The sequence below is a fragment of the Corythoichthys intestinalis genome, chromosome 2, assembly GCF_030265065.1.
Source record: "Corythoichthys intestinalis isolate RoL2023-P3 chromosome 2, ASM3026506v1, whole genome shotgun sequence".
Taxonomy (NCBI): Eukaryota; Metazoa; Chordata; class Actinopteri; order Syngnathiformes; family Syngnathidae; genus Corythoichthys; species Corythoichthys intestinalis.
The window spans coordinates 35,199,639-35,216,783 of record NC_080396.1 but is presented as its reverse complement, the minus strand read 5'-3'; the positions used below and the strand labels follow the sequence as shown (position 1 = coordinate 35,216,783).

Below are 17,145 nucleotides of genomic sequence, written 5' to 3'. Positions count from 1 at the left end.
GATAGCTGCAGTCCTAACCTTATGTATTTTTGTCTTTGTTAAGGAAAATAAAATTGGCATTTTCATTATCATCAATCAATTTTGGAGAAATCTAAAATAATGACTCGTCTCTTACCTCTCACTGGAAAAATTGCTCATCTTGTGGTTTAGTGGTGTGAGGTCATCAAAGTCATTGGAGACAATTTTTCAGTGGAAAAGGTGGAACTTAAAGTGCCTATGACAGCAAAAGCATGTTTATTTCATATTTCACACGGTATTATATGCTCCTGAATGAAATGGACCGCTTGGATGTGTGTGGAAGCGATCGATTTATATATTCAATTTTTTGAATACCGCGCCATGAAAATGAGTGACTTCCTAGATTGAGGAGGAATGCTAATGTGACATCACCCGGGTCAACATCTCAGTATACAGCATTGCTTTATAGCATGCAGATGGACTGCAGATTCAGCTGATTTTGCGGATTAATTTGTTTATTTTTCACATCACGACAGCCAAATGTGCTGCAGAGTTTTGTTGCTGCACCAGGAAGAGCGTGTGAGCCTTTTTGGGTTTCAAAAATTCCCGTTCACCACAAATATTGACCAAAACAAGTCAGACAACTGTGGGACCATTGGCCTTACGAGGAAGTGAGTAAACATTGTGTTTTGTATTATGTCAAATACTGGAATCATCTCTTCGCGTGCCCGATGGGAGAGCGCTATGCTCGGCTTATGCTCGTGCGGTTCTCCATATCGTCCAGACTTCCAGCCCCCTCTGCCTTCTTCTATGTGCCCGGCAACAGACCACTATCCTCGGTTTGGGCTCGCGCAGCTACGTGCTCCTCTGACGTTGGCCGGTTTGTCCCGCGGTCATTCTCCGGCTGCTTCCCAGGCAAACGAGCTCTCCTGCCCGCAGCAGGGGAATGACGAGCTGTAACTTGCTCGCCATCGCGGGGGTTGCCGATCGGTAAAGACATATGGCGACCCCGCTGCCGTGTGACATGATCTGGGGTCGTTTTGTGTGATTTTTCTCTTCGAAATGGGAGAATAAGACTTGGAAACGACGCTCGGTTCGAGTTAGCATGTTGGCTAGCTGTCACCCCTCCTGGTTTGTTTACACTCTCCGAAGCCGGGGCAGGCAAATGACAAAAGCCTGACCAACTCGGGTGGCAGAAAATATCGTTCGGGAGGTGCAAGAAGTCGACAGTTTTGACCATTGTGGAGTAATTTGCCATGTTGTACTGGATAAATGCATTTTTAATTTAATTTAATTTAATTTCATATTCAATTTAGCACAAGACTTTTATTTGTCATGACCATACCATTTATTTAGCAATTGGGGAAATACTTGGATAAAAAGAATATCCTGTAAAAATATTGGAGCAGACAGATTGAAACAATGACACTTTGTTGCTCTCTTTGTCGCATTTTCCTCATTCTGAATAATTTCCCCTCAATGGGCTGAATTCTAAATCAGATAAAATTGTGACCCCGCGACGTCATCCTCCAGCTGGGGACCCTAGAGCGCTATAATGACAGGCAGGGCTAAACGGCTGATTAAAAGACTAATTTCTCGTCATCTGCGCTTTGTCAAATTGTTGTATATAGTTGAATCGCGAATCACATAATAATTCTATCTAAGATTTTTTTATGCTGTCACAGGCACTTTAAGTCACTTAAATGCCTGATATCTGCGATTGATCGTCACTAAAATGTATGTGTGAATCTCTACTTTTACTTTTATTTCTCAACAATAAGTTTCTCCTTGCACTCACAAAAAGAGAATTAATGAAGATGAAGTGGGCACATTCCAGACTGTGCTGAAAGCTGTCACACAAGCCCCATTTAATCACTACTGACTTTTTTTCAGAGGGGTTATTTGCTCATTTTGCTGAGGCAATTTTTACATACAGACCTTTAACCCTTTAAGGCCTGGAACTATTTTTTTCTGAATTTGCATGCCTTTGATGTTGGCTTCATATTTCAAAGAAATTAAGTCCCTTTTTTCAGCACGCCATAACCTTCATTTAAACATAGTTTGGTCAAAAAACAGTACACCAACAGAGCAGAATAATGAAAAAAATACATATACATATACTGCACCATCTAACATGAAAAGGGTTTGAAAGATATCACTTAAATCAAAACTATATACTGTACATACAATCAAGCTTTTCGAACACAAAAATTTATATACACAAACTGGAAAGATTGTGGAAATAAATAAAATAAAAAGAAAAGTTCAAATATAACATTGAAAAAAAGTTTTCAGAAATATTTACAATAAACCAGTTCAGTTTAATTTTTTTAGGCATGCCATGCCACTAAAAAAGGAGTTCATCACACAGCCCACACTACCAGGGGGTGTCAGTCCTCCTTCCGCCTTACCTCAACCGCAATTCATGTTGTTCTTTCTAAGTCCCAGCTTTCTTCCTAGATGACATAATGTGAAAAAACGAGGGTTGAAGTTGAATCATGAATGAATCATTAAAAAAATATTCTGCGCCTATAGATTGAACAGAATGTTATCCAGGAATGCAAGTTCTATCACACAACTAAACATGTACAGTGAGGAAAATAAGTATTTGAACACCCTGCGATTTTGCAAGTTCTCTAACTTAGAAATGATGGCCGGGTTTGAAATTTTCATGGTAGGTGCTTATTAGGGATGTCCCGATCCAGGTTTTTGCACTTCCGATCCGATACCGATATTGTTTTGCACTTCCGATCCGATACAGATACTGGCCGATAGCGATACCGGCCTATCTGAGCATGTATTAAAGTTTAAAGTTATTTAGCCTCCTTACTTAGTTGTCAGACTCATGTTGAAAAGGTTTTAGTACTCTTGATAACAACTAGCCAGTTGAATTAGGTGAGTTTGAATAACACACAATGGTTGGTAACAAGAAACTGACCTGTTTATTCAGTGACAACCACAAAACGTTATAAATAACAAACAGAAATGGCATAGTCAGTCAGTAAAACGTGCAAATAATATTGTAAACTGTCAGTGGAAAATCCCACAAACCCCCCAAGCTATTAGATGCTTTTAATGTTTCGTGCATTAGTTACAATAATTGTATAAAAAGCCTCTCAGGTTTAAATAAACGACTATTTCAGTATCAAGTTAACATTTTAAAACAGTAAATAAAATACTCAAGTCCCCATTCTGTATCAGCAGCTTTAAACTACATTCAATTAATTTAATTTTGCGAATCAACTGTTAAAGTTGTTAAAATTGCTCCCGTTATTCCATCATTTCCCTTCTGTCTACTTTTGACATGTGAAAGTTTTAAAACTGTTTTGAAGATAGATTCAAGTCACGATTTTGCCGATTTAGGAGTATTTTAGATAAAAAGTTAATTACGTTCGCTTGGAATGTTCACTACAACAGCTTACAAGGGAAGTCTTGCTTTAAGATGGCGGCTGTTTACTAACGCACGTAGTTTTTAATGCACGTGTTGCTAACGGTGTCGAGTCTGTCATTTTGCATCTAGTTCTATATACATATGATGTCTATTAGACAAGCATGATGGACGGCATTGCGTCCCGAAGACCACGCTGTGTATTAGTTAGGGTTAGGGTTAGGGTTACTTGACATATTTCAATAATCGGAATTTGGATGTTTGTGAATTGTTCTCGAATCTTCCACGGCCGAATCGCTGAAGGATGTAATGACGTCTGGGCATGTTGTACTGTGGTTCTAATGCTGCGTTTCAGAAAAGTGGGATGTCGGACTTTTCCGACCTCCGACTAGGAAAATATCATTGGAACGCCACTCGAACTGGGAGGTCCAAGTCGCGAAGTCGGAGAAAAAATAATTACCCCGACTTCCAAGTTGTTTCAATCTGACGTCACTGGACAAAATGGCGCTCAAGAAAACGTACTGAATGATACCACAATAATGAAGTAAATCAAGTTTTTTGAGACGCCATGTATTTTTTCTCATACAGTGAATTATTTTTGTTGTACTATGTTTTTATATTGACGATCAGCAAAGGATGTAACAAAAAAAACGCAGTTTACAGTGTGGGCAATAACGCAGCCGTCGTTTATCCTCTACTATTTGATCGCTTATAGGAAGGCAGGTTCGCTGGAGGTCATGTCTTTGGATGGCCAAAATAAAACACACCTCGTCGCGATCAGCCATCTTTGTTGTTTACATTTGCTTGGAACGCTTTGAGGTCGGAACTGGTACCATCCGAGTGGGATAAATCCGACTTCCCACTTCTCTGGAATGCAGCATAAAAGTGTTGGATGGTGCGTCTTTACTCACGAGAGATAATGGTTCGTCATCCAGAATGAATTCTTCGGCAATGACTTGTTATTCCCTGGGCTTTGGGACTGTCTAGTGCCAGTTTGTCACGCATAGCAAAAGTTTCTGCCAGTGTTAGTTGCGTTGGTTCTATTAAAACTTCTTACAGCTTTACCACCACGCTTGACTTTATTGTGGCATATGTTGTACTCTGCCTCTTTGTTTTTGTTGCCCTTTAAGGTGAAATGATCCCACACAGCTGACATTTTTACCGATAAAGTCTCTCGGTAAATTGGGAGACGGTAATGTAGTGTGTTGAAGGAGTGCCGTAAAATGCGGACCGGATTTTAGGGAAACCGAAGCAAAAACTGGAATGGATTATGTATATCGGTGCGCTGGAAAACCCGGATTGGATTTCCAAAAAAACTGGATCAGAAGCCTGAATCGGAATTTTTCCGTGTCGGCCGATCCGATACTGATGCACATTTTTTTGCCCATATCGGCGTCCGATCCGATCCAAATATCGGATCGGGACATCTCTAGTGCTTATCCACTATGACAGACAATCTAGAAAAAAAATCCTGAAATCACAGTGTATGATTTTTTTAACAATTTATTTGTATTATACTGCTGCAAATAAGTATTTGAACACCTGAGCAAATCAATGTTAATATTTCGTAGCGTAGCCTTTGATAACAATAACAGAGGTCAAATGTTTCCTCTAACTTTTCACCAGGTTTGCACAGACTGCAGCAGGGATTTTGCACCACTGCTCCACACAGATCTTCTCTAGATCAATCAGGTTTCCGGGCTGTCACTGAGAAACATGGAGTTTTTGCTTCCTCCAAAGTTTTTCTATTGGGTTTGGGTCTGGAGACTGACTAGGCCCCTCCAGAACCTTGATATGCTTTTTACAAAGCCACTCCTTGGTGATTCTGGCGGTCTGCTTCGGGCCATTGTCATGATGTAAGACCCAGTCACGACCCATTTTCATTGCTGTAACTGAGGAAAGGAGGTTATTCCCCCAAAATTTCACGATACATGGCCCTGGTCATCCTCTCTTTAATACAATGTATTCGTCCAGTCCCATGTGAAGAAAAACATCCCCAAAGCATGATGCTACCACCCCCATGCTTCACAGCAGGGATAGTGTTCTTGGGATGGTACTCATCATTCTTCTTCCTCCAAACACTATGAGTGGAATTAAGACCAAAAAGTTCCATTTTAATCTCATATGATCACATGACTCCTCTAAATCATTCAAATGATTATTGGCATTGGCAAGGACATGTGCGAGTTTAAGCAGGGAAATTGTCTGTTCCATGCATGATTTTAAACCACGATGTCTTCGTGTATTACTAACAGTTACCTTGGAAATGGTGGTCCCAGCTCTTTTGGGGTGATTGACTTGCTCCTCTTGTGTAGTTCTTGGCGGCTTCCTCAACATTCTTAGGATCACTGAGACCCTACGAGGTAGATCTTGCATGGACCCCAGTCCGGGGGAGATTGACAGTCATGTTTGGCTTTTTCCATTTTATAATAATTGCTCCAACAGTGGATCTTATGTCACCAAGCTGCTTGGCAATTGCCCCGTAATCCCTTCTAGCCTTGTAGAGGTCTACAATTCTGTCTCTGGTGTCTTTGGACTGTTCTTTGGTCTTGACCATGTTAGTAATTGGAGTCTTCCTGATTGTATGGGGTGGACAGGGTGTTAATATGCAGCTAACTGCCTCAAACAGGTCAATAAGTCAGACTCATAAATTCTGCTTCCACTCCACTTATTCATTGGACTTTTTAAAGGTGACTAACAGGTCTTCTAGGTTCACAATTCTAGCTAATAGACAGGTGTTCAAATACTTATTTGCAGCAGTATAACACAAATAAATTGTTAAAACAATCATACACTGTGACTTCTGGATTTTTTTAGATTGTTTCTCCCAGTTGACAAGCACCTACCATGAAAATTTCAAACCCACCCATCATTTTTAGGTGGGAGAACTTCGCAAAATCGCAGGGTGTTCAAATACTTATTTTCATCACTGTATGCATGAGTGAGTTCAACATACGTGGAATATCTGTGAATGCTTAAAACACAAATTTTGTATAATGGTGATGCACACTGAATACATCAATCTTCATGCTTGCTTGTGTCACTTTTTTTTTTTTACTTTCATATCCTCTTTTGGCTCTTTTAAAAGAAGCTGTGTTTTGGTGAAACAGACTGTCAGCGAACATTTGGCGTCAGATATCTGAACTGTAATTTGTTAGCCTTTGTCTGCTGAGTAATTTCCATCATTTAACAATTGTGACATCAAGTTGATTTTCTTTGTTCAAATATATTTGACTGCTTTTACTTTTGGAGTGCAGTACATATAATTAGTGAAAATTTAGAAACAACGGGCGCCTGAAATGCCGTGAAGGCAGTTGATGCGTCACACTGAATTCTGAAGCTGGTGCCACTGTGGACAGGAAATGGGGGAGGGTGACCTAATACAAAATCAAACAAGCACAAAATTTTTTTTTTTTTTTTTTTGCATAGGCAGATTCAAACAGCAGAAAGAAGATAAACTGTAAAATGATCAAGGTAAACACAGTAAAAGAAGGCATTGACCTTATCATGAAATGTGCTCGTGTTTTGTCACCATTTTCGCAGCGTGTCAACCCTGTGGTGCTAAACAATGCTTAACCAATTTGCCACCGACAGACCCTGTGAAAATGAGACATATAATAGCGCATCAGTCCATGAGCGACACCAGTGGTGAATTTTTTTTTTTTTTACTTTAGCTTGTCTGCATTTCATACACATGACATGAAACTTTTTCACTATGCAAATAAGACCAGTGTGAACCCTTTGTCAAGGCGTTGTCCCGCTGGCTGTATTTCTTCGGAACAATCTCCCATGCATCCTGTCACATTTTCTCTTGTGAGGCTCCAATGTCAAGTCAACATCTGGCTTTCGTCTTCACTTGTAAAGACTGTGATAAGCATTGATTTGTAGAGCATGACTGTTGTACCTGACAGTGGAAACATGTGAAAAAAGAACTGCTCTTGACACATATTTCTCATCCGCTCAACTCGGATGTTTGCCCATCAAACCACTCACTTGGCTTTTGTTTTTTCTTTTATAGTGTCACATAAACGTTTCATGCAAAGTAGCACAAAAATAGCCCTTCGAATCGCACCATAGTAACTAGGGCTGAACGATATTGGAAAAAACTGTCATTGCGTTTTTTGGGTGGTTTGCACTACTTATATTGCGATATTAAAAATAGAAGAATTTTGACCAGACTTGAATAGCTCTGTTTGGGAAAACTTTGGTTGACTCAGTATGACCACATTTTTATTCCTTAGAGATGTCCCGATCCGATCGCTGTATTTTTCAGAGGATTGGAATCAGGTGAAAAGGATCAGGTTTTTAATTTTAAAAAAAAAAAAAAAAAGAAAAAGTTTTTCTGCTTCATGATTGATCATACAGCTTCTCAAGCTTGATCCTGAAAAGCAGCGCGACCAAACTGTTTTTCTTGATCATCAGTGCAGCTGGCGTTTGGTACTTAAAGTTAATGATGATTGAAAGGTTTGGAGCTTTGGTCTGGCCAGAGGCGCCTCGGTAGCTTTCCGATCAAAGGCACAAAAGTGTTAATCATCGTTAATGTGCCTGTGACACCATAAAAACATCTCAAATAGCATTATTATGTGAATTAAAATCATATTTTGAGGCGATTCGACTATTTACAACAATTTGGCAAGGGGCAGATGACGAGAAATGAGTCGTTCAATCTGCTGTTTAGCTACTCCTGTCATTATAGCGCTCTGGCGCCGCCATCTGGGTGACGTCAGCAGAGTAACGAATTCAGCTGATTTACAATCCAGCCCAATAGAGGAGGAAGATTCAGAACGAGGAAAATGTGACAGAGGGGCAACTTATTCATTGTTTAAGTGAGAGGATGTTCTCAGCAGCGTGAGCGTTAAATACAAAAGAAAAAGGGACAGCAACTTTTTTCCGGTATCAGATCGAGATTCGGTATCAGGAGATTCTCAAAATCAGGTGACTTGGACTCTGACTCGAGTGCAAAAATATGCGATCGGGACATCTCTCGTATTCATATAATACTGTTTAATCAAGAATAAGTGGGTTTATCTGTGAATTATGAAGATTGGTGTATATATAAAAGGGATCCATGAAGCCATGTATCTGCACAATTGCAGCTTTTATGAAGAAAAACCAAAGTTTACACTAAAAAAAACAAAACAAAAGAATCGCACATTGTGCGATGGGACTATTGCGCATGTGCACTTTGCGATGTCGATGTTCAAACTAGAGATGTCCCGATCCGATATTAGGATCGGATCGGACGCTGATATGGGCAAAAAAATGCGCATCGGTATCGGATCGGAACACGGGAAAAATTTCGATCCAGACCTCCGATCCAGTTTTTTTAAAAATCCGTTCCGGGTTTTCCAGAGCACCGATTTACATAATCAATTCCAGTTTTTGCTTCGGTTTCCCTAAAATCCGGTCCGCGTTTTACGGCACACCTTCAACACACTAGATTTACATTACCGTCTCCCAATTTACCGAGAGACTTTATCGGTAAAAATGTCAGCTGTGTGGGATCATTTCACCTTAAAGGACGACAAAGACGAAGAGGCAGAGAGCAACATATGCCACAATAAAGTCAAGCGTAGTGGTAAAGCTGTAAGAAGTTTTAATGCAACCAACCTAATCAAGCATTTAGCGAAATACCACCACAAACAATATGAGGAGTATGTTAAGAAAACTGAAGACAAAAAGAAAGGTCCTACGCAACTAACACTGGCAGAAACTTTTGCTATGCGTGACAAACTGGCACTCGACAGTCCCAAAGCCCTGGGAATAACAAGAGTCATTGCCAAAGAATTCATTCTGGCCATTATCTCACGTGAGTAAAGACGCACCATCCAACATGCGATTTGGCCGCTGAAGATTCGAGAACAATTCACAAACATCCAAATTCCGATTATTGAAATATGTCAAGGAAAGCGGAACTAATACACAACGCGGTCTTCGGGACGCAATGAGAAACTGACAGCATTGCGTCCCGAAAGGAAACATAACTTGTCTTAGACCCTGGTAATGCCAATGCTCAACTCACGGCCTTAGCTCAACTCATGCCGCCGGATAAAAAACACAAGAATACCTGACTTCTGCTGACAGCCGCAACAAACTACGTCAACGTCGTTTTACTGGTGATAATAGATATCATATGTATATAGAACCAGATGCTACACGACAGACTCGACTGCGTTAGCAACATTGAAGTATTGAAAACCAGATGCGTTAGTAAACAGCCGCCATCTTAAAGCAGAAGACTTCCCTAGTAGGCTGTTGTGAACCTTCCAAGCGAACCTAATTAACTTTTTGTCTAAAATACTCCTAAATCGGCAAAATTTTGACTTGAATCCATCTTCAAAACAGTTTTAAAACTTTCACATGTCGAAAGTAGACAGAAGGGAAATGATGGAATAACGGGAGCAATTTTAACAACTTTAACTGTTGATTCGCAAAATTAAATGAATTGAATGTAGTTTAAAGCTGCTGATACAGAATGGGGACTTGAGTATTTTATTTACTGTTTTAAAATGTTAACTTGATACTGAAATACTCGTTTATTTAAACCTGAGAGGCTTTTTATACAATTTTTGTAACTAATGCACGAAACATTAAAAGTATTAATAGCTTGGGGGATTTGTGGGATTTTCCACTGAGGTTGTTGGTGCGTTTTGCTTTTTTAAGACAGTTTACAACATTATTTGCATGTTTTACTGACTGACTTTGCCATTTCTGTTTGTTATTTATAATGTTTTGTGTTTGTCACTGAATAAACAGGTCAGTTTCTTGTTACCAACCGTTGTGTGTTATTCAAACTCACCTAATTCAGCTGGCTAGTTGTTATCAAGGGTACTAAAACCTTTTTCATCATGAGTCTGATAACTAAGTAAGGAGACTAAATAACTTTAAACATTAACACATGCTCAGATAGGTCGGTATCGGTATCGGCCAGTATCGGTATCGGATCGGAAGTGCAAAACAATATCGGGATCGGATCGGAAGTGCAAAAACCTGGATCGGGACATCCCTAGCTCAAACGATAGCTCAAATATTATTTTAAAAAATGATGTTATACCTAAAGTTGCAATATTATTTTTTTCAGTAGCAAGGACAAGAAAAAAATGTCAACTAGAATACAAATGTTGAGTTTTAATGACAACCTTCTCGTCAACTAACTTCCATAACTCATGGGCTACCCTTAACATCAATGGATGTTCGTTCCTTTTTGACTGGGCTCCCAGTTTGAATGGATTAGATGTCTATTGCCACCAATGGCACTGCAACATTCACTTGAATGACAACAGCCCCTCTTTGCACCCTTAAGAAAATAGCGCTTGTGTTCTGCATTATACCATGAATCTGAATGGTGCAATGCCTACACCAGCCACCTAATACCTCAAATATGAACTTTTGTGTGCATGTTGAGAATTTCGATATCTTGAAAACACAATGTGATGGGAAATTTGGACAGATGATGAAGAGCATTAAAGGACACACACACACACACACACACACACACACACACACACACACACACACACACACACACACACACACACACACGTAACATTGACAATCAACTTCGAGATGAGTATTTTTGTCAGACATTAAGACCTTCTCAGTGTGTGTGAGATATGCATACTTTTCCAGTGAAAACAATTGAAATCCTCTCCACACCCTTAACTCACAAGCACCCGCACACACACATATTTTGCCATGACATTATTTTAGGAATTTGACTTTGGTCTTGACTTATAGAACAAATGAAGACAAATGCTGATTTTATATGCTGATTTTGTTTAATAACATAATGGGCTCCTCAGCAGCACAATTAAAATGACTCATTTTCTAGAAATGACATTGAGTCTTTTACGTCTCAATGGAGATATGTTGGCAATTCTTGCTTGCACAATTGTTTGAAATTACTGTAGCAACACCGGGGGGTTTTGATCCTTGAGCCATCATTTTAAAGTCATGCCTGAACAACATTTCAAGTTAGAACTACAGCATCATTCAGGAGTTTAGAGCTCACCAACTGATGTACCAACATTTTCTGGTGAAGTGCAGAATCCATGGACCGTGGATTCTGCATCAGTTACGTAGTAGTGTTATAGAAGTACATCTAATTGAATAGTCACCCTATCATCACTATTACATTTGACTGCTGTTACTGTATGGTGCTCTGTTTTTTTCTTAAATGCTGTCTTATATTTACAAATTTTTAAAGAATAGTCTCTATTTTATTTTTGGGTCACCAGCGGTTTGGGGCATTTTTGCCCTGCAGTCGCCTCCTTCTAATTGCATCATGAGCACTGACCGTAAGCGAGGCAAGGCCTGCAATTCACAAAATATTGACCTGGGTTCCCTTATGATGAGTCTTTGCTGGCTGGCTACTCACCACTTATCTGGGTTTTCTCATTTTGTGGCTAATTAGCTTTCCAAATGACTCTTTTGACTTTTTTTTTTTTTTTTTTTTTAGGAATATTATATGTTCTATTAGATATTTCTTGAGGGTCAGGTCAAGTGTGGTTAGTGAAAATGGTTAAATCATTTAAGGAGCGGGTGCAATAATAATCACATATACATTTAAAAGCTTTTTTTGGTCTTATTTATCATTGGTTGATTATCTTAACTATTAAACTGGGGAAATTATGCATCAAATTATAAATTTGTGAATGAAACAAATACTGTTCTTCCTTATGGGACTCTATCTCCAAACAATACGCAAAAAAAGGTTATTGTTTTAAGATAAGATTGGCTTAATTACAGACACAGTGGTGAATTTGCTTCAGTAGCAGACAGGAAATAAAAAACTGCATACAAGGATTTGTCTGGAGTTCTCAAATCGATGCAGACAGTGTTTATCTGGTGATGCAAGACACACACAGCAGTATGCCTGCTGAGTGATTATCGCCCTGTCCCCCACAAACCCCGCCCTCGTGTGTGTGAGTTGATGTTTGAAGCGCAAGACATTTAATCTGCAATTGGTGCTTGGCCTTTAAGTACGTGCTGCGGATTTACTTTGAGGGTATTTAAGCACGTGTCTCTCTCCCCACTGTTAATGCGAGCACTTGGAAATGTGAAGATGGCGTATGACCTCACTGTTGACATTCAGACATTAAGTCATTGACAAGGAGTAGAAAATATAAGGGCTGGAAAAAGATTATTTTAATGTGACAGTAGCTGATGTCTGTGTCCATGTGGGAGTCGAGCACCGCCTTGACTTTGAACTCATTTCACTCAAATTGATGTGAACATCCCTTCTTCTGCACACTTCCACCTCCAAAAATTAGGGATGTCCCGATGGCATATTTTTGCACCCAAGTCACCTGATTTTGAGAATCTGCCGATACAGGGTCCCGATCCGATAGCGAGACAAAAAATTTTTAATTTTTTTTTTTTTATTAGGACAAAGTTCCAAACATGATACAGTACTGTACTGTTTATAGAGCTTAATCTTCCGTTTTTTCCAGGAGTGTTGCAAAGTGTACAACGTATATACCGTATTAGCCCGAATGTTAGACAGTGTTTTTTGCATTGAAATAAAAAAAAAAAGTGGGGGTCGTCTTATATTCGCGGTCTAGACATTATACCTATTCATGACGCTAGATGGCGCAAGATATCATTGAAGCGATGTTCTGTCATGACAGATCTCAGCTACTCTCAAGTTTAACCAGTTTGCATTATTTTATTGCAATGTTTTTCCTTATTCAGATATGTTGCAAGACTACAGTTAGAGTTAGACTTCACTTTGATGGTTAATGCAGTTATTGCAGTTTTGTTGTTTTATCACAATATATTGGTTTATTTACATTTCAAAAACCAGAAGCCAATCATTTACGAGTGTGATTGCACTTTAGTTTACATATTTAAATGTTCAGATATTAAGATTTGAATGAGGCAAAATAACATGCTTTTTCTCTCAAATATATTGTTATAATCATTTGTTTCAGATTTACTGTAATTATTTTCTGTATAAAAATTAATTTGGTGTTCAAAAAGTCTTTTTTTTTAAACTTGAGTCTTAAAAAAGATGGGGTTGTCTTATAATCAGGGCTGTCTTATATTCGGGCTAATTCGGTACTTTTGTTTCTTTTGGCATTGCCATTGTATTTTTTTGACTATTTTGTTACTTTTTAGCCCTTAAAAAAAAAAAAAAAAAAAAAAAAAAAATATATATATATATATATATATATATATATATATATATATATATAAAATGTGTGTGTGTGTATGTTTTTTGTTGTTTTTTTTAACCCGATCCTTTCCACCCGATTCCGAGCCTATGAAAAATAGCGCGATCGGCCCAATTTCTGATCCCGGGATCGGATCGGGACATCCCTACAGAAGACATCACGATCATCTTAATATTTTGGATTTCATGGACGTAAGGCATTTTCCTCTCCATCGACTCTTATTAAAAGGGAAAATCCAAGCTTATAAGCTCTCTCAGTGAGGAAAATTTGTCTCCAATGAACTTAAAATATTAAGTTTTAGCACAATTTCTCTACTCACGTTCGTACGGGTCCAGTTTACATTGTTAAATAGCAAGGACTCACTGCATAAATGATGCAGGTTTTTGTTTATATTCACATGGCAAACCATTCATTTTATTTTATTAATGTTGGGTTCAGTCAGTGACTGTATAGTATAGTATTAATCTCAAAGGGAATATTTATGATGTTAAACTGTTAAAATGTTTTAAATCAAAGTAGCAGCAATCCAAGTCTGTTTGTTTTTAAGTTTTTACACGACTCAATTTAATGACTGGCTTACCAGCATCAATGCTCCAAGGAGTCAGCAAAAGCTTGGGGATATTTGTGTGTACGTTGTGTCTTTGTGTAAACAACAATCCTTCCCCTCAGATGCACTCCAGAGATTTTCCCATTCCCACAGAAGTTTCCACAACATAAGAAAAGTAGCCAAGGGACGGCTTCTCATGGGAAAGGGTCGCGTAGGTCAGGCCCATTAGAATGCGGCTGGAGTTGATCTGGCCCTCAGATATCGTCAAACATTAGGAAAGATTCTTTTTTTAAAGCTCATTTTCTCCAATTTTTTAGTCATGGCTACATTTTGTAAAACTTTCCCATGGCCTACTGCTGATTACTAAAGAGCAGAAAAACTGTTTTTCCAGGTAAAAGAAGAGAGCGTTTGAAAAAATAAGTTGGTAGAATTTTCTAATTTGGTAACTTCAGGACGGGTAAATATAGTCATAGAACACAATATTCTGTGCGTCATGAAAAATCAATTCGAGTGCTAAACAGCCGGCAATATTGGGTTGTTGTTTTTGTTGTTTGATTTTTTGTTTTTTTTTTACTTGAAACAAATGAAAATATTGGACTTAAATATAACAATATATTAAAGACAGAGGGACAACAATTAAACAAAAAAAAATACAAAGACAATATGCCAGTTGTTTTAAAAAAACACAAAACAAGCACATTAAATTTGGAACACAAATTAAAACTTTAAGATGATGAGCAACCGTGAAGAATCTCTTTGAAGACAAACACCTTGCTAAACTATGGAAACAAGGGACGTTTGTACTGTGTATGTGAGGTGTTAGGGCCCAAATACACCAGATGCATGATCGTTGCGGTTCCGGTCCGGTTCAGTGTTGACTGCGTGCCACGCAGTACGTCAAAAACAGGCAAATCATACCGGCTGCGCACGGCTGCAGTCCGCCATCTCCGTTCCCTCGTGAGCGCTCGCGTGATCGTACGCTATAATGTGCCATTTAAAACAACAAAAAACACACGGAGTCTATACTCATCAGAGAAGCAGAGAGAGAGCACATTTTTTCTTTGCATATTGATATTTTAGTTATGTCTGTCTCTTAATTCCAGATTTACTGCATCATGTTGAGATCAGGGCTCCGTGTGTGGGGGGGTAGGGGGGCGGGGCCCTATTATGCCCTTGGTTGTGTCGGTGGGTTTATATCTTTGTGCACATTTAAAATTTATGGCACATAACATCTCATAGATCTGTTATAAACAACTGTTAAATAATCTGTAATATTTATAAAATGGATAGCGAATTATATACTACACGAACTAAAAAACTGCGTACTTGGAATTGGTGTCTCAACACTGCAGATTCCTGTGCCCAGCGCAAACTGTTGGTTTTTCAATGAAAAGTCAAGTAAAATGTAGGAAAGAAAGAGAAACGTCTTGAATAGACCACCAGGTCGAAACTTGCGGGTGTCTCTTTATTCTCTTTCGTACTTTTCCCCCTCGACTCTGTATACAAACCGACATTGTGTGTGCGCCGGGCATGAGAATTTCTGCAGTGGAGCCACTTTCAGATACGCTGCTTTTTTTTCTCCGCTCAAAGTTGTCAGCACGTCGTGTGTTTGATATCATTGCCGGAAAAACACACATAATAGGACACTTTGCAGCTTCCCTTTTAATGCTGTCCTTATAATAATGATCTGCTGCATCATATATCACTTTGTGACTTTCCACCTCCATGATGAAACGTTCGTCGTCCATGTTCGCTGGTGTTTAAACCGTGAATAAGCAACTGGGCTGTTACGTCCAGGCCCAGCTCCGCCCATTTTGTCGGATGCGTGTCCGGCAAAAATAGAAAATAGCCTCTACCGCAGCACGCCGGAGATAGTCCGAAGGCAATCCGGAGCACTGACGCGGCCGGTATACGTTGAACAATAGGATATAATAGGAACGGATTGGCTCCGGCGCTATTTTTTTACCGGAGTCGGACCGGAACCGCAACGATCATGCATCTGGTGTACTTGGGCCCTTACACTTCTGTGGCGTCTCTAATATCAATCTGTCTCTGACTAGTTAACAAAGCTTATGAATACAAACTCTAAATTATGTGGTGCATTCAGTATTTCATTTAAAGTGAATATTTATTTCCAACAATCTTGATGATACATGTATTTAACTTGTGTTACCCTGAACAATGTATTTATTAAACATCCCTGAAAAGAATTTGTAATACTTGTAAAAAAATAAGTGAAACATTTAAATGTGTGCTTTGAGTCAGCGCTGGTGCCTCTGGTCGTGTTGTGCCGATGTCACAAGTGTTACATAACTATGATGCCATCGAGCCGATCTCCTTGGCCTGATTCTGTGTGGTGTTGTTTTAATCCAGAAGGTCAACACCATCGTACACTTTCCAGCAGATGGTCGGTGCAGGAAACATTTGAAGCAAAATCTATAGACAAAATTGCAAAATTATACATTCGCAAGAAATGACTGTAGTGTCGTTTGATCCTTAAGTGATGTGACGAGCTCAAAATGAAAATCTGCAAGGTAATAAAGCCCCCCCTTTTTTTTGTTTTTGTTTTGCAAAAATGTCTGATTTATTAATAAATATTCTGAATCTGAAAAGTAAAGTAAAAAACACTTTCAAGGGCAATTTATTTGAAGAACAAACATGACTTTAGACATTTTCAGAATTGCTTTGTAATTGTTGTCTTTTGACTACAGGACCAGGAACCTGTCAGGTGGTTCTCCCAGGCCACGGCACACGAAGAAGATCCACTTTATAAAAAATATGAAGCAGTACGACACGAGGGGCAGCAGGTGGGTGCAACACAGTCGCACACAAGTATGCTCAAGTACCCCAACACACATTCCGATGTATTGAAATGACGGCGCTCAACAGGCTGAATATCTGAGAAGTTGAAAGTGTTTTACAACAAATGATAATGTACTGCATATGTATAGATTTGGCAGAATATCAATGGTCGTAGTTTGCAGAAGTATTCATGTGTCCTCAGTGTGACAAGTAAAGTGAGATATTGGACGACGTCTCAGTCTTTATGTGAATTAAACATCACGAGCAGCACCATT

General features: G+C 39.0%; 1 protein-coding gene across 2 annotated transcripts in view; it reads left to right on the top strand.

Annotated features, from left to right (window-relative positions):
• cables2b (Cdk5 and Abl enzyme substrate 2b) overlaps positions 1-17,145 on the top strand; it is a 50,568-nt gene that overhangs the window by 1,749 nt on the left and 31,674 nt on the right. For both annotated transcript variants that reach the window (XR_009062486.1, XM_057829455.1), the window contains exon 2: positions 16,780-16,875. Coding sequence is in view for 1 of the 2 variants with exons in the window: in XM_057829455.1 (XP_057685438.1) it covers positions 16,780-16,875 (96 nt within the window). In the remaining variant the exon portion in view is untranslated. The remainder of the gene's footprint in view (positions 1-16,779; positions 16,876-17,145) is intronic.